The sequence below is a fragment of the Oryx dammah genome, unplaced genomic scaffold, assembly GCF_014754425.2.
Source record: "Oryx dammah isolate SB20612 unplaced genomic scaffold, SCBI_Odam_1.1 HiC_scaffold_18, whole genome shotgun sequence".
In the NCBI taxonomy this organism is placed as follows: domain Eukaryota; kingdom Metazoa; phylum Chordata; class Mammalia; order Artiodactyla; family Bovidae; genus Oryx; species Oryx dammah.
Genome location: NW_024070202.1, coordinates 82264426 through 82291743, shown reverse-complemented (window position 1 = coordinate 82291743; position 27318 = coordinate 82264426). Strand labels below are relative to the sequence as shown.

The window sequence follows — 27318 nt, the reverse complement described above, 5'->3', positions numbered from 1 at the left end:
TACTGTTGAGTTGGTCACATCATTTCGAAAATGTTTTCAATCATACCTAAGTGTGAATCCTGTTATTAGGAAAGTAAAAGGAAATGCTACAGTCCCCTCCTTATTAAGCCAACAGTCACTCCTGGATGCTTATAAATATCAAAAGTAACTCATGCCAGGTCAAGTATCTCAAAAATGCCCAACCACTGATAGAAATGATGACAACAGACTAAAATTTTAAGGTTTATACAGGGTTTCCTCATTCCCAACCTTCTGATACTGTTTCAAGAGATTTATTTACTCCACTGAGGTCTTTGGAGAAGAAAGTCATTTTCTGAAGTAAAGAAATATGACAACATGGATGTCTGTAAATCACTATACTTAAAAACGGCTGTACTCAAACTGAAATAGCTCACGGATGATAAGAAATCTACATGTTACCTATATTTGTTATAGCATTTCTTGAGCCTGCACAGAAAAGAACACCTTAAAGCCTTGACAGGGTAACACTGGGCGCTAACTGTCAAGCAGAATTATCGTTTAAACAACATTCTCGAGCAATTATCAGAAAAGATAAGTTTTTATAAATATAGCTTTGACAGTAAGAGCAATTTCAATACAACTGTTTTCTGTATGTTCTTCCTTGCCACATGTATTTTACTGCCCAAATTCTGAGAATAAAGACTAATGAAAAGTGCTAAGGGAATAAGATCATACAATCACATTATTTACTGTCTTAGTTTGCCATAGCTACCATAACAAATTTTTCTTTTTTGCATTTCTTTTCCATGGGGATGGTCTTGATCCCTGTCTCCTGAACAATGTCACGAACCTCATTCCATAGTTCATGAGGCACTCTTATCTATCAGATCTAGTCCCTTAAATCTATTTCTCACTTCCACTGTATAATCATAAGGGATTTGATTTAGGTCATACCTGAATGGTCTAGTAGTTTTCCCTACTTTCTTCAATTCAAGTCTGAATTTGGCAATAAGGAGTTCATGATCTGAGCCACGGTCAGCTCCTGGTCTTGTTTTTGTTGACTGTATAGAGCTTCTCCATCTTTGGCTGCAAAGAATATAATCAGTCTGATTTCGGTGTTGACCATCTGGGAATGTCCATGTGTAGAGTCTTCTCTTGTGTTCTTGGAAGAGGGTGTTTGCTATGACCAGTGCATTTTCTTGGCAAAACTCTATTAGTCTTTGCCCTGCTTCATTCTGCATTTCAAGGCCAAATTTGCCTGTTACTCCAGGAGTTACTTGACTTCCTACTTTTGCATTCCAGTCCCTTGTAATGAAAAGGATATCTTTTTTGGGTGTTAGTTCTACAAGGTCTTGTAGGTCTTCATAGAACTGTTCAAATTCAGCTTCTTCAGCGTTACTGGTTGGGGCATAGACTTGGATTACCGTGATATTGAACGGTTTGCCTTGGAAACGAACAGAGATCATTCTGTCATTTTTGAGATTGCATCCAAGTGCTGCATTTCGGACTCTCTTGTTAACCATGATGGCTACTCCATTTCTTCTAAGGGATTCCTGCCCACAGTAGTAGATATAATGGTCATCTGAGTTAAATTCACCCATTCCAGTCCATTTTAGTTCGTTGATTCCTAGAATGTCGACATTCACTCTTGCCATCTCTTGTTTGACCACTTCCAATTTTCCTTGATTCATGGACCTGACATTCCAGGTTCCTATGCAATATTGCTCTTTACAGCATCGGACCTTGCTTCTATCACCAGTCACATCCACAACTGTTTTTGCTTTGGCTCCATCCTTTCATTCTTTCTGGAGTTATTTTTCCACTGATCTCCAGTAGCGTGTTGGGCACCTACTGACCTGGGGAGTTCCTCTTTCAGTATCCTATCATTTTGCCTTTTCATACTGCAGATGGTGACTGCAGCCAGGAAATTAAAAGACGCTTACTCCTGGGAAGAAAAGTTATGACCAACCTAGATAGCATATTGAAAAGCAGAGACATTACTTTGCCGACTAAGGTCCATCTAGTCAAGGCTATGGTTTTTCCACTGGTCATGTATAGATGTGAGAGTTGGACTGTGAAGAAAGCTGAGCTCCAAAGAACTGATGCTTTTGAATTGTGGTGTTGGAGAAGACTCTTGAGAGCCCCTTGGACTGCAAGGAGATCCAACCAGTCCATTCTGAAGGAGATCAGCCCTGGGATTTCTTTGGAAGGAATGATGCTGAAGCTGAAACTCCAGTACTTTGGCCACCTCATGCGAAGAGTTGACTCATTGGAAAAGACTCTGATGCTGGGAGAGGTTGGGGGCAGGAGGAGAAGGGGACGACAGAGGATGAGATGGCTGGATGGCATCACTGACTCGATGGACGTGAGTCTGAGTGAACTCCGGAAGTTGGTGATGGACTGGGAGGCCTGGCGTGCTGCACTTCATGGGGTTGCAAAGAGTTGAACACAAGTGAGCAACTGAACTGAACTGAACTGTAAGAAATTACCATAAACTCGGCAGCTTGAAACAACACTAATTTGTTGTCTTACAACGCAAAACAGACCTCAATACAGATCCCATGGGGCTAAAATCAAGATGACAGCAGGAAGCCTTTCTCTGGAGGCTCTAGGCAAGAATCTGGTCCCTCGTCTTCCCATCTTCTGGAGGCCACTGGCATTCCTTGGCCGTGGGTTCCCACCTCTCTCCTCCACCTTCAAAACCAGCAAGAGTAGGTTGAGTCCTTCTAACATAACATTACTCTGACCTTCTCTACCTCTCTCTTCCACCTGTAAGGACCTTGTGACTACACTGATCCCCATCTGGATGATATCCCTATCTTAAGTCAGCTGATTAGCAACCTAATTCCCTTTGCCATATTACATAACATGTTCACAGCTTCCAGGAATTAGGATGAAGATTTCCATTATTCTAGCTACCATTATTCTGCCTATTACTGAGAATAATAAAAGGATCAGAGGTAATAAAAATGATGATGGGCTATGGTGCTGGATCCCCTAAGCCAAACCCCAAACTAAAAGAGTTCTCGTTATTTGTCCCTAAATTAAAATCACAATCCTCTTGAAGACACAAGGTGGGATAAAACAGATCTAAGCTTGAGTCTGGAAGTCAGAGGTAGTCACTGCTACTTGTTTTTGGCAAAGGGACTTCTCAAATCCCTAGTTTTATCATCTTCTAAATAACCATACAATGCCAGTTTCATATAATTGTTGTGAAGATAAATTCATTTGTTCATTTATAAGCACCTCGCTAGTGAAAACTTGGTGACAGGGTCCCTGCTTTCTGGAAAGTAGTTGGCATACAACTGGACAAAAACAACAAAACAGCAGTAGCATGCCTACTGAACACCTTTTAATGGCAGGCAAAAACAGTCACTAAACAAATGTGTCCTTTATGAGCATTCTAAATGTCAACATTTTATAATACATAAGCTACGACTTTCTCTGAGCAGAGACATTTTGCCAACTAATCTCTTTTGGGCCCATTCCAGATAGGTTCCAACATCTCCTCCCCACTATGAGCCACCATGACTGTTCTTATAAGGATCACACCAAAGGGCTCACCTTTAGAGACCCAGAGGTGAAGCTGTAGACCTCACCCTATTCCTCTTCCAAGCAGTATCTGGTATAACTGACCACATTCTTTCTGCCGAGATGCATTCCTCCCTTGGCCTCTGGGACACTGCTTTCTAGTGCTCTATTCCTACTTCACTGGTTACGCCTTCTCACTCCCCTTTGAAGATTTCTCTTCATATACCAGATCTCTAAAAAGTTAGAGTATGCCTAGGTCCAGACATCAGGTCTCTCACGTATCTGTCCTCATGCCCTGAGATCTCACTCAATTTCATGGTTTTAAATACCGTCCAGATGTTGATTCAAAGATTCTTATCTTCAGCCCAGACCTGCACTAGTCTGTTTTCATCCAACTGCCTACTTGACATTTGCACTTGGATGTCTAATTGATTTCTCCAACTTCAGTTCAGTTCAGTCGCTCAGTTGTGTCTGAGTCTTTGCAACCCCATGAATTGCAGCACGCCAGGCCTCCCTGTCCATCACCAACTCCCGGAGTTCACTCAGACTCACGTCCACCGAGTCAGTGATGCCATCCAGCCATCTCATCCTCGGTCATCCCCTTTTCCTCCTGCCCCCAATCCCTCCTAGCATCAGTCTTTTCCAATGAGTCAACTCTTCACATGAGGTGGCCAAAGTACTGGAGTTTCAGCTTTAGCATCATTCCTTCCAAAGAAATCCCAGGCGTGATCTCCTTCAGAATGGACTGGTTGGATCTCCTTGCAGTCAAAGGGGATCTCAAGAGCCTTCTTCAACACCACAGTTCAAAAGCATCAATTCTTTGGCGCTCAGCCTTCTTCACGGTCCAACTCTCACATCCATATATGACCACAGGAAAAACCGTAGCCTTGACTAGATGGACCTTTGTTGGCAAAGTAATGTCTCTGCTTTTCAATATGCTATATGCTTAAAATACCCCAAAATGGAATTTCTGATTTACCCACCCTGCCCAACTACCACCATCACCACCAACTCACCCTGAGCCACAAAACCAGTGCTATATAGAGACTTCCCCTATCTCCATTAACAAGAGCTCCATCATTCTAGCTATTCATCCTCATTCCTCTCTCACTTACACCTCCATGTCCTGGTTAAGAAATCCATAGGCTCTACTTCAAAAAATACACGAGGGACTTCCCTGGTGGTCCAGTGGCTAAGACTCTGCACTTCCAACACAGGGGGCCCAGGTTCGATCCCTGGTCAGGGAACTAGATCTCACGTGCTGCAAACAAGAGTTCACATGAAGGTAAAAGGGACAGTCGCCCAGTCGTGTCTGACTCTTTGTGACCCCATGACTGTAGCCCACCAGGCTCCTCTGTCCATGGAACTCTCCAGGCAAGAATAATGGAGTGGGTAATCATTTCCTTCTCCAGAGGATCTGTCCAACCCAGGGATCAAATCTAGATCTCCTGCACTACAGTCAGATTCTTTACCGCCTGAGCCACCAGAGAAGCCCCAAGAGTTCGCATGCCACAACTAAAGACCTCACGTGCCACAACTAAAGACCCTGTGTGCCACAACTAAGACCTGGCACAGTCAAATAAAGAGTTAAATAAGTAAATATTAATAAAATAAAAATAAAGAACCACTGGATGTTTCTTAAAAATACCCTAATCTACATCACCTCTAGCTAGAGTTTTGCCAAAACGTCCTAACTGGTCTTGCTGCTTCCTACTTGCCACCACTCCCTGACTTTTTTCAAACATCATCCAAAGTAATCTTATTAGTGGTTTCCCATTTTACAGTAAAAACCAAAGTCTATAAGCTGACTTCAGACTCTAGCTCTTGGTCATGCACTTCTTAAGCAAGACTTCCTACCATCCTGCTTCAGCCCAGCTCATATCCTCTAAAGCCTCTATCATGACCCAACTTGTAGGTACCGTATTTGTTCTTCCTTTTATCAAGAAGACCTTTCCCTTGAATATTTACTTAAATGCCACCTTATCAGAGAGGCCTCCCCGACTGCCCAGGATAAAACAACAGCCCTCAGGCCACTTCACAGCCCCCTTACCCAATGTTATTTAATTTTTATCTACCACATTTATTATTACTTGATATATACGTTTTTATTGTCTGCCTTCTTTATCAAGTGCTAGTATATCCTAGGATCCAAAACATAATATTACTCAAACATTCGTTGAATAAAGAAAATAATCAATCCATCTTGGCTGTCTAAAATAACTTCTCCTTAGGTAGTAAAATTATAAATTCTGTTCAAATATGTATCATACCAGAAAGAGTCATGTTCATCTTAATTGCTAACAAATGTTAGAAATAAAGATTCACAAATCTTGCATCTGGAAAGTTTCTACTAAGTTTCCAAATGTATAATTTTTATAATATATGCTTCACAAAGAATGTTTATCCTTGTCTGAATGATGCAATAATCAGCAGAACCTGTTAATATTAATAGCTCATTAAATGAAAAAGCAAAATTTTAATCCAAGGGCTATTTGGAAGGATATATTATAATCCCATGCTCCATTTCTCACACCAATCAATCTCATAACAAGGTACATTACCATTTCAGTTACTAGTTGTGACAATTTGTTTATGAAAATTAATAGATGTAAAGAACCAATTTAAGTTTCAATAAATGATTCACAATGTTCTACCCACCAGGTTAAATACTTTTTGCGTGATGCATTTTGATTTAAAAAACCTATCTGCTGATTTCTCCCAATGACTGGTTTTCAGGTCTACAAAGCTGAAAAAAAATTCTCCTTGTGGTAGATATCCCAAAAGGTGCATTTAAAATTAATTCCTCATTCAACATAAACTATGTATAGGTTTATTTTAAATAGGCTCAGCTATCTGTCAGTCTTTCTGGTTTGTTAAAATTAATTCAGCTAACACATTCAAGGCCTCCTAATTGTGATATCTGCAAGACCTGAGCAAGATCTAAATGGACATCACTTAGAAGGCAGGTTTACTAACAATGGTAACAAAATCATAAGGACAGAAGTGACACTAATTAACAATTAGTTATCACATGCCATGGCCCAGGCACAGGTCATGTAATTTACAGACAATTTAAAGAAAGACACTATAGACAGAGTAAGTCTTAGTTTCGCTATTCAGTTGCATTCATGAATAACAAAAGGTCACTGGGACCCTTACTTAGAAGAAAGCAGACCTCACTACACTTCAATTTCCATTTGGTGCTCTTCTCTTTACTTGTAATCCCCATTTACCCAGATGTTTTCCCTCTTGTTATTCTCTTCTTGCTGTGCAAGTTTAATCTTGAAAGGTTAGGCTAACAATTTGATGCTTCTATTGCAAAGTTTTTTGTACAACCCAATAAACTCCTACAAAAAGGTGGAATAAACTTCCAAATAAACAATATACCAAGAACCTATTCAAAGCAGGGTTTAAAAAATATGTATCTCCATGAAGCAGAACAGCTTGTTTCCAGCTTTATAAACAAAGTTTTCCACAGCACATTATACCTGGTCCACAAGTAGGAAAGACCTTATTTCTGTATTGTTACTACCTCAATTTCTTTTTCCTGCACCACTGATTCTACTCAGAAATAAATCTATGGTGTGTTAAGCCACTATAATTTTGGAACTGTTTGTTACTGCAGCATCCTGCCTGATATAGGACTGCAGTCAATATTAAATAGTCCATGTAAAGCAAGGAGCACGACACAAGGAAGTCATAAGTGAACTCGAAAAAAAAAAATCAAAGTAACTGATGATTCTTCATGATTTAAATACTGCCTTCCATTAAAATGTCTAAGAATAAAATGAATCAGGTGTTGGAATTATCTGGCAAAGATTTTTAAAGCAGCCATCATAAAAGTGCTTCAACAAGCAATTATAAATTCTCCTGAAACAAATGGAATGACAGACTCTTTCAGCAAAGAAACAAGCTATTTTTAAAAATGAGAATTTTAGAACTGGAAAATATAATACCCAAAAGAAATAACTCAATGTTTGGGTTCAACAGCAGAGATGACAGGACAAAGCTAATGAACTTGGGATCAATCAACAGAACTTACCCAATGTGAACAACACAGAGAGAACAGACTGAAGAAAATGAATGGTCTCAGGGCTCTGTGAACAAGAACAAAAGGCCTAACACTCTTATTACCAAAGGCCCAGAAGGAGAAGAGAATAAAACTGAAAAAGAATTTGAAGAAATAATGACTGAACTTTTCCCAAATGTGGTGAAGGACATAAACCTACAGATTCAATTAGCTAAACAAATTTCAAAGAAGAGAAGTCAAAGAAATCCACTCTAAGAGACATCCTAATTAAATTTCTAAATACTAAGGTTAAAAAAAAAAAATCTTGCAAGCCGCCAGGGAAACATGACGCATGACTTATGGGGGAGCACCAACTCAACAACAGATTCCTCACTGGAAATGACAGAGGCCAGAAGGCAGCGGCACATAGGTTCTCAAGTTCTAAAAGTAAACAACTATCAACCAAAATGCTACATCTGATGAAAACATTCCCCCAAAATCAAAGGGAAATAAAGACATTCTCAGATGAAGAAAGACTAAAAGAATTTGTGTCTTGCAAATCTATCCCTAAAGAATGGGGTAAAGAAAGTTTTCTAAACAGGAAGGAATGAAGATAGAAGTTAACAGATAACAGTTTAAAACTTTAAAAAGAAAACATAAAAATGGGTTAGAGTAGGGAGTAAACATAGCAGATTATCCCTCTTTTCATAATTTCTTAAAGCATATTTGATATTTGAATTAAAATGTCTAATACCAACTGATAAGCTCAATGAACATGAAACATACTTAAGACAACCATACTTTAAAAAATGGGAAGTAAGGTTTCCACATATGACTAGAAATATTACAATGTTGAGGATACCAGCGGACTGTGAGCAGTTACATATGCATATTTTAACACAAAGAGCAACCATTAAGAAAATCACACAAAGTAATATACTCAAAAATACTATTATAAATAAATCAATGCAGTATTTCAGGGAAATGTTCAAGCAACTCACTGACAGGGAAGAAAAGAGAAACAAGAGAAATGAAAAACAGGAACAAACAGAAAACAAAAAATGGCAGTCTTAAGCCCTGATATGTCAATAATTGCCTTCAATGTGAATGTTCTCACCATGCCAGGGAAAAGACGAGAGTGGCAGAGTAGGAGAAAGTCAATCTCAAAAGATAAACACACTGTATGGTTCCATCCATATAATATACTTGAAATGACAAACATAAAGAGATGCAGAATAGAACAGTGGCTGCCAGGCGTGGGAGTAGGGGAGGGAGTGGCTGTGACTTAAAACGGAATTTTTCACCCTGTGATGAATGGTTCTATACCGTGACAGCACCGGTGGTCACACGAATCTTCACGTGATAAAAGTGCACACAATCAAATATACACTTATACACATGAATGCCCAAAAAACTGGTACCATCTGATTAAGGTTTGTAGACTGCACCAATATCAGTCTCACAGCATATCACATCTGATTGTGCAATATTAGTTACCCAAGATGTTAGCGTTTCAGAACTAGGTATAAAGAATCTCTTTGTATTACTTATTATGTCGGTATGTGAATCTACAATTATCTCAGAATTTAACACTTTAAAAAAAAAAGCTCAGGAAAAAAAAATGTTTATTAGAGTATAAACTATTCTGGCCTTATATAAAATCTTGAAAAAACAGAGGCCAAGAAATAAACCATAGTTTTCCTCTAATTCCCCTGTCTGAGTTTGAGGTAGGGAAGAAAGGACACAGTTTTACGTCAGGTTCCATACCTTTGCAACCCAAAAGTTCTATAACAGCAACTGCTATAGACTTTTCTAACATGTATAGACATTAACATGTTTTGTTAAAGAGGAATACTTGTACTGTTAAGTATATAAAGTAATGCATAAGCACATAAGTGTTAGTTGCTCAGTCATGTGTGACTCTTTAGAACCCCATGGACTGACTATAGCCTGCCAGGCTCTTCTGTCCATGGAATTCTCCAGGCAAGAATACTGGAGTGGATAGCCATTGCCTTCTCTCCACTTCTCTCCCAGGGGACCTTCCTGACCCAAGGATCAAACCTAGGTCTTCTGCACTGCAGCCAGCTTCTTTACCATCTGAGCCATCAGGGAAGCCCCATAGGTAATGCATATTTGTTACAAAAAATTTAGAAAAATGAAGACAGATTATAATAGTAAATGAGTCACATGACCCAGCGATAAGATGGCCTTGTAGTATTTTTCTCTATGATCATATGTGCACTTTGGAAGTTGAAGAGAAACTGGATTATACTCTAAATCAGGAATCAGCAAACTACAGTCCATGGCCAAATCCAGCCATATGCCTGGTTTTGTACAATCTATAAACTAAGAAGGGCTTTTACATTTTTATATGGTTACATACCTACATAATATCTTCAATATTGTCTCTTGGATTACAAAGCTTTAAGTATTTACTATCTAAACACTGACCAAAAGAGCTTGCCAACCACTCTGCATGGTATTTTTGTAAAAAGCTTTTCTAAATTATAAAGATAATACAATTCCTTATTTCTAGATACTTAGCCTGTTTCCAAATTTTTATAATTCAAAGTTGTAATGAACATTCTTGAAGCTAAATTTCTGTGCACAGAAATTGATATACTTTTCAAAAGGGATGTAACTCATAATTAACATTATTTTATATATGTTTATTATTCTAAAATAAGAATTCTATCAAAATTATTGTCATACATACATTAGCTAGACAATCCTTTCTTCTCCAGAATAAACAATAAGTTCAAAGATTCTGAAATCAGTATCTTACCCCACTAGTTGAATAAACCAAAATCTGTAACATCATCCAAAATATCATACCTATGTGACAGTAGCCATCCATCCCTAAAAACTGAAAAGGTCTTTGAGCTTCAAGATGAGAATGAAATCTTTTTGAAGATAATATACTTTTCTGTTAAACTTTACAAGAGAAACACTGTCTCAAAAATAGTCTGGCTCATCATATCAATGTGGAAAAAACAGATGGCTGTATATTAAAAACAAAAAAAAATCCTGGATATGAGGATCAGTTTATTTATCCTCCAAATTTTCCATTAATTATTAACATGATCGCAAGACCCCTAACTATGTAGCTTATTAAATAAACATCACTTCCTATCTTGGTTGTAACCTGGCTTTGAATTTCTACTTTAAGTGTAAAGAACAAGTTAAAATTCTTAAAGGTTGGCATCTTGACATATATACCACTTTCAATTATTTTAATTATACTCCACACCTCAAATTCATTTCATTTGGCTGCAGTTTTCAAGATTAGTGAAAAATATACTGATAGTTCTGAGTATTCAGTTTTATTTTCTCAAACACATTACAATAAGAACTTTGAAGAAAACACAGGAGGAAGCTTCATTACATTGGATTTGGCAAAGATGTTTTGGATATGACACCAAGAGCACAAGAAACAAAAGTAAAAACGGATAACTGAATTACATCCAAATTAAAAATGCCTATATATCAAAAGATAGACTCAAGAGAATGAAATAGCAACCAACCTATGGAATGGGAGAAAATATTTAAATATCTGCATATCATATAATTAAAAAGGGATACACATGTTAATATATATTCTTTATATATTACCAATATATTTTATGTACAGAGATATGGATGTAAGTAGGGCTTCCCAGGTGGTGCAGTGGTAAAGAATGCAGGAAACACAAGAGACCAAGGTTCGACCCCTGGGTGGGGAAGATCACTTGGAGTATGAAATGGCAATCCACTCCAATATTCTTGCCTGGAAAATCCCATGGACAGAGGAACCTGGCAGGCTACCATCCATGGGGCTGCCAAGAGTCAGGTGTGACTGAGCACGTGCACACACACACAAATACAGGTAAATCACTTATAACTCCACAAATCTATACCTACCTACCTAGCTAGCTGTCCATCTATCCATCCATCCTATCCACAGGTTGTTGAGTTATATTTATAGCTACTGAATAAGGCATTAATATCCAGGTATCCATCTGATATCCATATCTACACCTGAAAAGGGTTAATATTCAGAATATATAAAGGATTCAGCTCAACAAATAAAACCAAACAACTCTATCAGAAAATAGTCAAAGAGCCTGGATATATCTCCAAAGATACAGAAATGGCCCACAAGCATATGAAAAGATGCTTCACATCACTGATTTTTGGGGAAATGCAAATCACACAACAATAAGATATCTCCTCACACCTGTCAGGATAGCTACGATCAAAAACAAAAAGGAAAATAAGTGTTGGTGGAGCAAAGTTCCAGAAACAGGTTGCCCAACAATGTGAATAAACTTAATGATACTGAACTGTATACTTAAAAGTGGTTAAGATGGTATATTTTGTTTTATGTATATTTTACAACTAAAAATTTAAAAATTAAAAGTTAATAAAAGAACTTCAGAATAACCTAACACTGTAGTTCTCCTATAATGTGAAAGTCCAGTTTATATGAAAGGCAGCATTTCATAAAATGGCAGAAAAATAAATTACTATACTACATGGTTGAAAACACTAAGTATTGTTCACAAAACTGGAAATCACCTGAGCACTTAAACATGCTTATTCATAAAGGAAAGCCTATATGTACAAAAAGAGAAAGCTTAATTAACAGTTACAAAACCAAATCGGGGGGACTTCGCTGGTGGTCCAGTGGTTAAGACTTTGCATTCCAAAGCAGGGGATGCAGGTTTGAAGGTTCGATCCCTGGTGGGGAGCTAAGATTTCACATGTCTTCCGGCAGAAAAAACAATAACATAAAACAAGCAATACTGTAACAGATTCAATAAAGACTCATAAAAAAACATCTGTATTTAAAAAAAAAAAAAAAAACCCTAATAGGAAGAAGGGACAGAGGCAGAAAAGGAAGAATAAAGATTCCCTGGGAATCAAGTGGTATGTCAATACCAATATCAATCTTGAAAGTGGTTCAAGCTGAGTGAGAAATCCAAGAAAATCTTCTCCAAAGACTGGACTGCAAGCCAACTTACTATAGTTACAATGGCTTCATTCAGCTCTACCACCAATCTAACTATTTTGCTGGTGCATAAACTCACTAGAATTGGTATTATCTGGGATGGTAACCACTTTCCTAGAGCCAGTGTAGGAAGACTCTCCAAGCCCTCAGATTGAAGCACCAGGCTGTAAAATCAGCCACCAGCACCACAGCTAAAATAGAAGCTGGAGATCACCAATATTCCCAGAGTGCTTCCCATGTGCTAAATGCCAAACATGATGATTTGCAAACATCAATCTTCTCTAATCCTCACCACCACCATACGAGGTTAGCAGTCACTCCCATTTTTCACATCAGTTACTCCTATTTTTCACATCAAGAAGCCGAAGAACGGAAGAATTGACACGATGCCCAAAGTAACATAGCAAGTATGAAGCACAGCTGAGAGATGAACCCGAGGTACCATCCTGAGAAGGCACCATGGCTGCAAGGCAAGAAGACCAAAAGAACCCAGAGTCTGGGGACCAGAATCTGAACCCATTTCTCCCACAAAGCAGCTACGACATTAGACTGTCAGGTTATTTTTTGGGCCTCAGTTTTCTCGACATTAAAATACCTTTTCTTTCCATTTCATTCTTGAAATGTCGTTAACTTTATTCCTTAACTTCCTAGTTTTTGGTTCATTTCTATTCTGAGATTTTTAAATTTCTGGTTTAAGATAGTTTTTTTGTGTGTGCTTGTTTGTTTCAAGATATTCAGCTTACGATGGAGTGTTATGTTGGTGTTCTCTTGGAAAATTTTTGATTCTCACAACTTCTTTATCCTGTAAGCAGTTTTGTATGGATGCTACCATTTCAGATCATTTTTAAATGACTTAGATGTTCCTGGACAGCATAAACAGGTGCTCCCAGGGAGAGGTGAGGTGTTTGGGTGGTTTACTAGGTTTCTTAGTTACACTGGTAAGGGAAGGCATTTTGTTTGTTGTTAAATTTTGGGCACGGCCCATGATGTGTGGGCATGTGAGATCTCCCTGCCTTGACCAGGGATCAAACCTGTGCCCTCTGCATGGGAAGTGCTGAGTCTTAACCACTGGACCACCAAGAAGTCCCACATTTTCTTTAATAAGCGGCATCCTTTTTATGGTGGTGTGGAGAGAAGAGGTAAATCTCCTGATTGTACAATATTGTTTGTTTCTGACACCTTGATATCTCTGCTTTTTCCTTTTCCCTGTACCACCAGACCTCCAGGGAATGCCTCCCCCTTGTCTGCAGAAGTGGCCCCATCCCAATACTGTACTTTTGGTGTTTCACAAATTTTCAAACTCCTTCCTTTAAATTCTCAACAATCAGTTCTCAGATCCACGAGGCTCAGACCTGTACTCACAACTTCCCTACTTGGGATTGGGCATGACTTCCCCTGTTTTGTGCCACCACTGGGGCTTGGCCACACTTCCCTCATTTCCATCCATCTGATCCTCAGCTCCAGTCAATCCAAGCTGGCTCTACTGGTTTCAAATATTTATTCCCCCACTTATTTTGAAGTTCACAGTGCTCCCTGTTGCCTAATTATGCTGGAGGCATGGCTTATAGATTCTTTTGTTTGCTCCCTTTCTGGATCATTTCATATCTGAATGATGGGTGGAAAGATTTAGATGGACGGAGGTGCCAACAACCTGCTCACCCTGGAAATGAAATTCCCGGACAGGGCTCCAAAACTGTAGGATTCTGAACTGGTGATCCTCAGAACACAGGGTTCTCAGTTAAGCAGAGTTCTCCAAAAGTAAAAATGGTGCTCTGAAATGCTTTCAATGCATTATTAAAAATCAACAATTATTATATCCTATCTATAAGTAATTTCAGTTATACTTTACCAGGATTAAAACAGCATCACAGATCTTTAGTAGTGAAAATGTTAGGAATTACAACTCTATAGAAAAACTACAAACTTATGATGGCATAATATGGAAGATGTTCTCTAGAGGAATATGTATAAGACCACCTTTTCTCCCCAAAGCATAAAAGAGACTATCTGTAATATCAGTCCAAATTTAATAGATTATATTAAATAGCATGTTGGTGTGGATTTCCAAAAAGTTATCACAGATACTTTTATAGTCCTCTGAGCCAAAGGAAATACTATAAGGAAAAAAAGTAACTATTATTATTAGTCCATCCATAAAACTAATAAGCTAATTGATCAGTGTAATGCTTAAACTTATTTTTTATGCATAGCCTTGAGAAGAAATTTTTTTAAAGGCTTCCTTTATATATTACTTTTTCTCCTTAAAATACAATCTTTACTACAACTGAGCTCCCTAACAGTTTTTTAGGTAGCTACTTCCCTTTTTATGAAACATCATTTCAGGGATTCAGAAATTATACTAAAAAACACATCATATTCATTAAAAGAACAAAGAATAAATACTGCAGACCCTACAATGGTTATTTTTAAAAATAGGTTTTTAACTGTCAAGATTAGTTTGTAAAATTTGGCATGAATTTCCTCACTGCCAACACTCTTAGGATTAAAATATTGTTCAAAATAAGGGAAACACTTGTTGCCCCTTTTCTCGTTTATTTTTTAAATGAATCTAATACTTTAAAAGATGACCAACATATTCCTCCTCAAGGTTTAATCACCTATGACCCTACCTTACCTTCCCAAACTCGGGGAATGTTCCATTTAGCAAGGCATGACCAGCTCAAGATGTTGGCTCACCTAGAAATTTCCATGCTCTTGAATCACCACCTACCTCAGACTCATCTGTAGATTCTTCCAGAGATCCAGTGTCCTACAAATCATAGAGGGGGGAAATGGTTAGAACACATGACAAAAGAAGAAAAAATATTTTCGAGAAATAAGAGTCCTCACGTCCTCACCACCAATACCTATTTGCTCTTCTTTGGCAGTAATCGTCAAACCCAGTTTGAAGAACTCCACATGGTCCGACTCTCACAAGCCTCCTAAGACATCTCCACGCCCTGCAGGGCTAAGATGGTCATCTGGGTCCACATGGATCTGTCACTCCCAGTGACCTCCCTCAATGGGTCAGCAGCTTAACAAATGACTCCAGGAACTTCTTATGGGAGGACCCAGAAAGCTCTTCCTTCACTAAAGATGGAACTCAGTCTGGCAAAGCAGTCTTTACTGATCTCAGAAGGGAAGAGGCAACTGCCACTTCAAATTGTCCATAAGCCAATTTTTATACAGCAAAGCTCAAAGCTCTTTTGCTGTTAATTATTATGCTATTAATCTGGCTGAGTCAAAATGACTGTCTTGCTTAAACAGCTTTTACAAAAGAATTCCCCTAGTGTGGTACCTTATCAGGCACTGCGCAAACAAGCTGTATAATTTACATCCACTCTTTAAACCATTAACCGGAAGACAAATTCTGCCATTTAACAGTTTCCCTCTTGCAAGACAATGAATCTTGCTGCTCTGGAGAAAACAAAGCAAAAGGGGGGAAAAATGGACTTGGTCCTGCTAATCTCTCACCTGTCCACTGAAAGAGAGAATCTGCTGATGCCATGCATCTTCAAAGGGGTCAGCAAAACGAAGATTTACTTAACGTGCTTATAGATATCAATAGCAATAAAAGGTTACAGCTAACGTGCTGACAGTGAACATAAGCATTTCTCAACCATCCATGAGACATAAAAGGGTGGGGTGGGGCGCCAAGGACATTCACAAGCCAAAAAAACAACGGGGGGTAGGACATTTTAGATACAAAGAATAATTTTTTTCAGGACCAAACAAATGAACATTTTAAAGAAAGGTGGATGCACATATCACTAAATGCAAATTGGACTGCAGGATAAACAGACACTGCGTGTGTGAAAATATTTTAATTTCACGTGTCTAAAATCATTAAGAGCCTGGCAGGTGGCAGGCTCCCTCCAGAAGAGCCTTGTGGACAGAACAGTCCCTGCTCACAAGTTCATCTGTAAAATGGGGATGAATAATAGTTGTAATTAAGAATCTGATTGTAGCTATAACACTAACTATGATGAATGTGAACATCTCCTCTATATCCTAATATAGCTTGTTTGTTTTCAAGATAATCTAAATATTAGAAAGTCCTCATTAACTTGGAGCTATGATCTTTCCACAGCAATGTTTTGTTCTTAGCTCTAACTATGACACATAAAAAATCTAATTCTATTGCTTGCCAGTTCTCCAGACAGTTAATGAAATAGATCAAGCTGACTCTTCTAAATTATTTCTCCCCTACACTAATCATCCCCTGGTTAGTGTACCTGCCCTCCTGATCCTTCTATTTTGGACACAGACACACTCCACTTAACATTAATAGTCACTGTTCTAATGTCTTTACTCAACATCTATAATATATCACTCATGATGCTAAATGTTTCACATGTAGTATCCTGAAATTTCCTAATGCCCTCCGAAGTAAAATGCAAAGGCTTAGAGTTTGAACTTAAATGACTTCTAACATCTCTTGACAGTTTCTGCACATTAAGTTATTAGCATGAGCGAAACCAGGCTTTGACAGCTGTGCCAATAAGCCATGGCAAGATTCCTATCTCCCACCTCTAGAACTTTCAGGGAACACTTGACTACTCTTTTCCAAAACTGACATTAAATCGAAGGAAACATTTTTTCCTAATTTGCAATCCATTCAAATATACACATGGTGTATAAGGACAAACATCCCACTTACATGCATCATTAAAACAAAAACCTAAGTCCCCAACCAGCAATTTCAATCCAAAAGCTCAAAATCAAATTACACATTTGTTCCCACCAGAAAGCACGCAGAGGCAGAATCTGATACCTTAAGGCATGCAAATATCAGACATCTGAGTCTTCCAGCCCTCCTGTGGCTGCTGGTATCAACAAAGAATATTTATTTCAGGACACTCAGAGACTTAGCATCAGCACCAGCATGAACCTCCCAAACGGAGCTGTGGCCTCAAAAAATGACAATTCTACCCACAATGCTATCAAAGCCCTGGGTAAGTGCCTTCAGGAACTGGCCTGGTCTGTTACTTTTTAGCATCCTTCATTCATCAAGCCCCGCTGCTCAATGCTCCAGAGAAAGAGGCTAGAGGAAGATCTAAAGTGAATGTACCCAGTGAGGGATCCCAGAAGAAGAAGGCTGAACATAGAGAAACTGTGACTTCCAAACATTTTATTTTTTTAACTTCACATACTCCTGGTGGCTCAGCCGTTAAGAATCTGCCTGCCAGTGAAGGAGACATGGGTTTGATCCCTGGGTCAGGAAGATCCCTGATGAAGGAAATGACAACCCACTCCAGTATTCTTGCCTGGGAAATCCCATGGACAAAGAAGCCTGGTGGGCTACTGTCCGTTGGGTCACAAAATATCGGAGACGACTTAGAGACTAAACAAACAACCTTCAAATCATCAAAATGTAAGTTATAAAACTGTGCTAGCTTCTAAGATAAATATGTCAGACACAACAAGACAAACATTGCAGTATTCCACTTATGAGACAGAGAGCTGAACAGAGGTTACCTAGAGCTGATGTTGGGGGAATGAGAGTTATTGTTTAATGGGTACAGTTCCAGTTTTGTGATGACAGAAAGTTCTAGAGCTAGATGGTGGTAATGACTGCACAAAGGTGAATGTACTTAATTGCACTGATTCCTTACACTTAAAAATGGTTAAAATGGTATATATTATATGTATCTTATCATAATAAAAAAATAAGCTGCTCTGCTTGAAGCCAAAATGAAAGGCTGGAAAGCATCTAGTGACACAAATGTATAGTCGGACAAATTCTGGGCAACAGATTGAAATCTAACTAAGTCAACAACTGATTCATTTTACCTTTCTTTTGAAGATCAATCCCTTAATCATGTGTCCAAACAGCATTAACTAAAAATCTCACGGCCTTGACAGGTGACCTCTTGAATCCACTCAACCACTGACAGAATCGTCTTCCCAAAAGACACAGTAGACTGGTCACTGTTCTCCAGCAAGATCATTGAAGCCCACCCCAATCTGGCCCCCAGCGCACTTCCAGCCTCACTCCCCACTCTCTGTACAGACCCATGGCCCTCCAGGCACACTGGTGACTTCTCACCTAGAGATCACATGCTCAAGTCTCTATGTCACTGGGAGCAAGAGTGACTTGCAGTCTGGATGTCGACTGTAGGTGTTTTGTTTGGTCTAGATAGTGTTTTTAAGACCTTCACATAAAAATCTGTATTTCTGACTTCATAAACTCAGATACACCTGAAATCTACATTTCCACAGACATTGGTTGGAGCTGAGCAGCTATGGTCCTGGAGACAGAATGCACTTCACCACCAACACCCCAAAAGTCCCAACACCAGGCAGTCCCATTCATGGCCACTCCACGTGCCCACCTTGAGCATGTGATGCTGTTGCAGAGCCTCCTGAAGCACTTCCCTAGCTTAGAAGGTCCTTGGCCCACCTCCGCACACTTCCTAGTGTTCCTCCAACTCTCAGCATGCTCCCCAGGACAATTCTCAGGAAGTACCTCCAGGAGGTAGGGACAGTCGGGCTGAGGGCTTTCAATCTTGCTTTCACAACACAGCCTGGACTGTATGTCTTCCATTTCCATGTTGCCAATGTGAGGCTAAAAAAAAAGTTAGAAACTCACTGGCTGTTTCTAAATCCTAAACTTTCCTCACAGCCCAACCTAGCCCTCACCTCACTCACAGAACTGTCTCCAGTGAGTCCAGGCCACAAGGTCCAGATCTGGCCTCCTATGGCCTCTGTTTCTCCTAGTATTAATTGTCTGATCCTAGTAGTTATCCTTTTAAATTCACTGTGGATAATCCCAAAGGCTTTTGCCTGTCTCCAACTATCCTACCCAAAGGATAGGATTCAACAGCTGGTTGCTGATGATCACGATGAGAAGAAATAAGGTGCTGTAGAGAGAATGTGGAGAAAAGGGGACCCTCTTACACTGCTGATGGGAATGTAAATTGGTGCAGCCACTATGGAAAACAGTATGGAGGTTCCTCAAAAAATTAAGAGTTGCCATATGATCCAGCAACCTCACTTCTGGGCATATATCCAGAAAAGATGAAAAGTCTAATATGAAAAGATACATGCATTCTAATGTTCATAGCAATACCATTTATCATAGCCAAAACAGGAAGCAACCTACATGTCCATCAACAGATGAATGGATAAAAGGAGATGGAATACTATTATGCTACTAGTATACAATGGAATACTACTTTGCCATAGAAAAGAATGAAACAAGGCCACTTGAAGCAACATGGATGGACCTAGCAAGTAGCATACTAAGTAAAATGAGTCAGAAAGAGAAAGACAAATACCATATGAAATCACTTACATGTGGACTCTAAAATATGGCACAAATGCACTGACCTACAAAACAGAATCACAGAGAAAACAGATTTGTGGTTGCTGGGGTATGGGTGGGGTGAGGAAGAATGGACTAGGAATTTGGGATTAGCAAATGCAAGCTGTTATATACAGAAGAGATAAACAAGGTCCTACTATACAGCACAGGGAACTATAGTACCTTAAGGTTAAATCTTTAACCATAATGTTAAAGGATATGAAAAAGAATATATATTTAACTGAATCACTTTGCTGTACAGCAGAAAGTAAAATACTGTAAAACAACTATGGTGCTCAGTCATTCAGTGGTGTCCAATTTTTTGAAACCCCAGGGACCACCAGACTTCTCTGTCCATGAAATTTTCCAGGCAAGAATACTGCACTGGGTTGCCATTTCCTCCTCCAGGGTATCTTCCAGACCCAGGGACTGAACCCACGATTCTTGCATCTCCTGCACTAGCAGGTGGATTCTTTACAACTAGCACCACCTGGGAAGCCCGCAAATCAACCATACTTCAATAAAATAAATCCTAAAAATAAATAAATAATAAGCTGCTAATCCAAGGCAGTAACATTGTACCTCCTCTGTGTATTCCTTTCCCACTTGTAAGTAAGAGTAAGTGCCTTTTCTCCAGCTCATTAGCTCATGGCTACAGGACAGCGACAGAGGGGGACGGAGGCGTGACAGCACAAACAAGGACAGAGAGATTCACATAGAGTGTTGACCACCTAGCGGCAGCGCTGGGAGGGAGCTAACCAGGCGCTCGGAAGGTCCTCACAACAAGGTCTTCCCACGCACCTTGACCCTAATCCCACCATCAGGGCCCCGTGACAGCAGCCCGGAAGAAGATACAGCACAGCCAGCCTCAGAGGCCAGGAGGGGTTCAGAAAATGTCAGCCCAGGAAGAGAAAGACAAGCCAGGACCTCCGAGATTGTGAAATCCGTACAATTTGGAGGGAATAGTTTGTTAAGCACCATGAAGAGAACTGGGGGGAGAAATGGGAGGCTGGAGCCTGAGGAAGGCCAGCTCCAAACTCTGCAGGATGAATAAACAGCAGCGACCAGGCCCCAGAGAATCAGACTGGGCTGGAGACGGACGTGAAACACACAACACTTACTGCCACCTTCTCTCCCATCCCAACACACTGTGTGCCATGGCTGAGCCTGACGACAGAGTGGGACAGGTCCCAGCATCTGACAAAGGCACGGAAAGAGGAAATGTTTTGTGTGAATTGTATTTGATATCCTTCTGCACAGAGCTTCCATTACAGAAAGCTATGAGTCCCGCAAGGACTAGGCTGTCTGAGTAAGATGAAAGGATACCCCAGGAGCTGACAGAAGCGGAAGACACAGGTTACCAACCTTGTTCAACCCATCTCAACGGCTGCTCTCATTTTACTCTGCAAATGAAGGAAAGCCTCGAGGACTGGCCCCGCCTGGTGCCTAGTGGCCCCATCCCAAATCTGACTTTGCATCAGAGCCATCTAAACTCAGTCTGAGGGACTGGCTAATATTTGCTAATCCACTCCATGTTTTTTTTTTCTTTTCCATTATGGTTTATTGAATATAGTTATGGATTTTCTGAAATGTGGTGTTGGAGAAGACTCTTGAGAGTCCCTTGGACTGCAAGGAGATCCAACCAGTCCATCCTAAAGGAAATCAGTCCTGAATATTCATTGGAAGGACTGATGCTGAAGCTGAAACTCCAATACTTTGGCCACCTGATGTGAAGAACTGACTCATTGAAAAAGACCCTGATGTTGGAAAAGACTGAAAGAGGGAGAAGGGGACGACAGAGGATGAGATGGTTGGATGGCATCACCAATGTGATGGACATGAGTCTGAGTAAGCTCCGGGAGCTGAAGGACAGGGAAGCCTGGCATGCTTCAGTTCATGGGGTCACAAGGAGTCGGACACGAGTGAGTGACTGAACTGAACTGATGGATTTTTCTTTTCTATTATGGATACTGAAGATAGTTCCCTGTGATATGCAGTAGGATCTTGTTGTTTATCCATTCTCTATATAACAGTTTGCATCTGTTAATCTCAAACTCCCACCCCATCCCTCCCCTACTTCTTCCCCCGTGGCAACCACAGATCTGTCCTCTACGTCTCTGGGTCTGTTTCTGTTTCACAGATAAGTTCACTTGTGTCATGTTTCAGATTCCATATATAAGTGGTACAATATGGTATTTGTCTCTTTCTGACTGACTTCATTTAGTATCCACTCCATCTTCACAGATTCTGATGCAGTAGGTATAAATCGGAGTCCAGATTCACAAGGATTTGATAAAGCAAACAAACAAAAAAAAAAACCCACTAAGGAAGATCAAGTTTCTAGAAGAAACAAAGGCGACTGTGACTGATTAGCCATGGGCAGGGAACTGCATGAAATACAGAAGCCCGCCCGGATCTGATGAGAGGCCTCTCCACAAAGTGGTAACCTGGGAGCCAGGGAGGCTACTAATGATCAGCTGATGTCACCAGCCTCCAGCCAACCAAGCCAGATGAAGATGGGAGGAGAAACTCAAAAGGTACCACGCTCATCGCCTGGGCTAATTCATGACTATACTTGTTACATAAAGGTAAAGACTGGGTTTCCTAAAGATTTCTCTGATCCTGTGCTTTTGCAACTTCTTATTCAGGGCTTTGCTTTTCCTTTAGTTATTTATTAGTAAGTGAAAGTGAAAAGTGTTAGTTGCTCAGCTGTCTCCAACTGTTTGCAACCCCATGGACTGTAGCCTGCCAGGCTCCTGTCTATGGGGGTTTCCAGGCAAGAATACTAGAGTGGGTAGCCATTCCCTTCTCCAAGGGATCTTCCCAACTCAGGGGTAAAACCCTGGCCTCCTGCATTGCAGGCAGATTCTTTATGGTCTGAGCCAGCAGAGAAGCCCACTTAGTAAAGCTGCTTTTAAAAGATCTATCTTGACCAAACTATATGAAGACTGTCTGCACCTTAGCCAATCCAAGTTTGGGTTATAAATCATTGTCCTATTTACAAGCCAATTGCTTCAATCTGGTATTGTAACATACTTTATCTCATTTCACACTCACAAGAATCCTGGGGAGTAAAATCCCCAAGCTACAGGCTTGAAAAGCCTGTGATACTCAAATATCTGTCACCTTGATTTTTACTTTTACACAGGGCACAATCACATGAGGGTATACCTGCTCATCAGTGTACTATCTCATAATCCGAAAATGCTCTACAGTACAGACAGAATGCCCCTAATTTCTAAAAGGCAGAGGGAAACTCAATGGAGAAGCTCTCCGATCTGGTCAAAGAATAGATGATCTGAGTGACCAAGTATTTTAATGGACCAGGTTCCCTGCTGGTTGCGAGAAAGAGAGTACCCAGGGAGTTGACAGGGTAAGGAATGTAGGAAATGTAACCTACAATCCATGTGAATGAAAAGCTTTCAAAATTTTCAGGTAAAACAACAGCACAAATTCTTTGAACCTAGCTTAACAATTTGGTGTTTTCAATTCAGAAAGCTATTCTCCCCCTAATAAATCCATTTAAACATTTTATTAAGCCCCTAATAAATCCATTTAAACATTTTATTAAGTACCTAGTACCTGCGTAAGGCACTGGCGCTGTGAGAGATACAGATATGAGTAAACTCTGTGCTCGTTCTTGAGGACTCAGCAATCTGCAGTAGAGCTAAGACAAATACACAAACATACAAACAGCCAGACTTCGGGCAGAATGTCTCTCACAAGCACGGTATGGGCAAATAGTGTCAGGCATCTGTGATTACGAAGGTCAACTATAAATCATTTTGGTGAGAGGTAAAATGGCTGGTTAGAGGATTTCCAGGCACAATGCAAGGTGAACTAATTTATATGTAGTTATTTTTACTAACCACTTTAACCATTCTCAGAATAAACAGGATTTCCCAATGACTTTTAAAAAAAAGTTCATTCATATCCAAAAAGTGATCTTTTTTTAATCTTTTTTTGTGTGTGTGGCTGCATGACACAGCTTGCAGAATCTTACTTCCAGACCAGATACAGAACCCCTGTCTCCTACTGGAAGCAGACTCCTAACCACTGGATCGCCAGGATATTCCACAAAAAGAGATCTTGAGTTTGCGAGTCTGTGAACTGTGTTATATTAACTCAGTATATATCTCACTCTCTTGGTTCTTCCTAAAATTAAGAGGGACAAAAGAGCCATCACCAAAAATACAACACTCAGAAAAGAGGAGAGGTTGACTTAAGAGTAAGTTTTATTTTCTGTTTTTTGGCCAAGTAGCATGTGGGTTCTTAGTTCTCCAACCAAGGATCAAACCTGAGCCCCATGCATTGGAAGCTCAGAGTCTTAACTACTGAACTGCCAGGGAAGCCCCTTAAGTAATTTTTTTAAAAGGCAGAGTGTTCTGGTAAAAAATCATGAGAGTTGGAGACAGAATACTGGAGATTTATTATAGACACAAGCCTGGGTAAGTTACTTAAGGCATATGAATTTCAATATGCTTACCTGTAAAATTCAATCATTTAACATATATTGAGAACAAAGCACTTTTCCAGGTGTCAGGCATACAGCAATGAACAAATCCTTGCCATCCTGGAGCTTACATTCCACAGAAAGAATATATAAAAATGAATATAGAAATATACAGAATATACAGGGGAGAGGAGAAAGGAAATTTAAAAACACAGTATGTCAGATGGTCATGAGCACTAAGGAGAAAATTACACAGAAGGCGGTTTTGAAGAATGGTCAGGGAAGGTCTCACACAGAAAGATAACACCTAGAACAAACACCAGAAACAAAATAACACCAGGAATAAAAAGTGAGAGAAAGTCCTGCTAATATCTGGGGTCAAAAAAAGTGAGCAGTACGAGCAAAGGTCCTGAGGCAGGTACATGCCTAGTTTGTTGAAGGCAGAGTAAGAAAACCAGGGGAGCTGATGTACAGTGACAGAAAGGGAAGAGAATAGTGGAAAATGAGGTCTGAGAACAAGAATGGGGAGCAACTGTGACAAGGTGCTATAGGGGAACTAGACTATTCTAAGGACTCTTTTTTTTTTTTTTTCCAGAGTGCATAGGAAGCCATCTGAAGGTTCGCAGCATAGGAGGTGACTGATCTGACTTACGTATCAGAGTCAAATTTACCAACAGAAATATTTTGTAAGGACCAAATGAAACATGAGACGGTTCTTTAAACTGAAAGGTCCTATAAAAATGCAAAGCATTCTTACTATCATGAACTTTCCAAGTGTCATTTTAATCAAACAGCTTGGCTAAACTCCTACACAAAACAGTAGCAGACACTAGGTAGCAAATACTAGGTAGTAAACATGTTGGAGAAGACTCTTGAGAGTCACTTGGACTGCAAGGAGATCCAACCAGTCCATTCTAAAGATCAGCCCTGGGATTTCTTTGGAAGGAATGATGCTAAAGCTGAAACTCCAGTACTTTGGCCACCTTGTGCGAAGAGTTGACTCACTGGAAAAGACTCTGATGCTGGGAGAGATTGGGGGCAGGAGGAAAAGGGGACGACAGGAGATAAGATGGCTGGATGGCATCACCTACTCGATGGACATGAGTATGAGTGAACTCCGGGAGATGGTGATGGACAGGGAGGCCTAGCGTGCTGCGATTCATCAGGTCCCAAAGAGTCGGACAGGACTGAGCAACTGAACTGAACTGAATAAACATATCCTGCTAAACTGCTTGAAATGGGAAAAGGGACTCCAGGGTTACAGAGGAGACTCATCTGTTAGCATAATGAAGACCCAAAAACTTAATTTCTACCTTGGCAAATTTATTTATTGGCATATGTGAAAATTACACAGGACAATTTTCATTATGTAATTGAAGTATGTTGCAAATGGTACAAAGTAAATTTTTAAAGGAAACTTCCTATATGATAGTAGCGCATCAAGTCACTGCTCACAAGCAATTATGGAAACTGACGGCCCTATTAATTCATAAGGAAAAACAGTGCCAAGCTAAAATAACACTGGAAATGGAAATTTAAGGTATTTCCACAAATTCCAATCTGCCTTTGGGGGGTGGGGGATGTGGGGGATGAGGGGTACTCGATGCTACTTTGTCATTTCATCTACTGTCTGGCTACCACTATTGCCTATATGAAAATAACTACTGCCATTACTAATCTTTCCCTAAACTCCCGTGTCACACTGCCAGGTGTAGGCTGAACACTGCCAGCTGATAATCAGCAACTATCCCACATAACTTATACTGAGCCAAACTTCTTCTAAGCACTTTAAATTTGCTTAGACTCAGTCCTTAAATCACCCTTTGAAGACTGTACTATAATTATCTCCATCTCTACAAACAACTAGCCCAAAGTCACATTTTAAGAAAAAGAACGAGCACTAGAACCTGAGACTTGTTTGCTCCCTGACTGATGCACTTAACCACTGCCAGATAAAACAGACTTGTAACTAAATGAAACTGATCCAAAATAAAACTCAACAGATACAACACTGACTTAGCTCTGTATGAAAATGAAATTGACCCGAAATAAAACTCATCAGATGCAACACTGACCTAGCTTGGTACCTAAATGAAATAGATCTGAAACAAAACTCATCGCATCTACTTCGCCTTCCTAGCCCACCTGCAAATCAGCTCTTTCAGTCCTACTTCGAGTAGAAAGGAACTTAAATCTCAGTCACCTGACCTCAAAACTCAAATCAGGTGTGATGCCTCCCAGAAACAGCCAGTCCCTGAGAGAGCCCAAGCCAAAATTTCTCAGAACACAGGCCACAAGGCTAGAGCCAAAGGGAGGGTCGCCCCACAAACGCTGGGGGTGTGTCGAGGCACTGTCTCCGCCTGCGGTCCAAAAGACTGCATCCCACTTGCCTCTCGGCTCCCCGAAATGGACTTTGGCCATACCCCAGCCCCACACGAGCCTGCCTGACCCCGCGGCAGCCCCACTCCTCCGTAGCAACCCCACTTTACGCCCCCATCGCCCCACCCTTGCCTCTCCTTCCCCCGCCTAGGAACTGCAGCTCTTACCTGCTCCTCTGCTTCCGCCATGGCGCAGCCGGAGAGTCACCTGACCCACCCGGAAATGAGAGAAAACAAGACCCTGGAACTCAGCGCATGCTGGGAAATGTAGTTTTAGCGTCATCTGAACCGAGACATTTATTTTAGCTGATGAACCTGCTGGACTTCATTTCGGCTTCCGATTCTCCAAGTTAAGTGGAATTGTGCTTTGGGGAATCCAGACATAACCATTGTTAATGCTACGATTTATTTCATCGTTGATCTTATTGATTCCTTGATTACCATAGTTGAAGAAAAGTAGCAAGGCTCTAGGTAGCCTGGAGTTAAAACTCCCTTCCAGGCCCTCCCCAACATTCTATGCAAAACAAAGAACTCTCTCACAGGAAGAAAAAATGGACAGTAGGCTGATTACGCCCAGCTCCCAGCCCGTCGAGCCTCCAGCCTCCAAAATTCCTTGCCTAGCCATTTAAGAGATAACTACTCCAAACAACCTTGGAGAAGAACAGGCCCCTTAAGACCGTAACTTTCCCC

General features: G+C 40.2%; 1 protein-coding gene and 1 non-coding gene across 2 annotated transcripts in view; one reads left to right on the top strand and one right to left on the bottom strand.

Moving 5' to 3' along the window:
• Positions 1–26852, bottom strand: part of VPS41 (VPS41 subunit of HOPS complex) — a 203982-nt gene extending 177130 nt beyond the window's left edge. The window contains exons 1-2 of the mRNA XM_040259502.1: positions 26797–26852; positions 15223–15261 (exon numbers count right to left, since the gene is read on the bottom strand). Of these exons, the coding sequence (XP_040115436.1) occupies positions 15223–15261; positions 26797–26817 (60 nt within the window). The 5' untranslated portion in view covers positions 26818–26852. The remainder of the gene's footprint in view (positions 1–15222; positions 15262–26796) is intronic.
• Positions 4667–4739, top strand: TRNAG-UCC. The gene has a single exon. It is a non-coding gene; the product is annotated as a tRNA-Gly (tRNA).
• Positions 26853–27318: the final 466 nt, after the last annotated feature.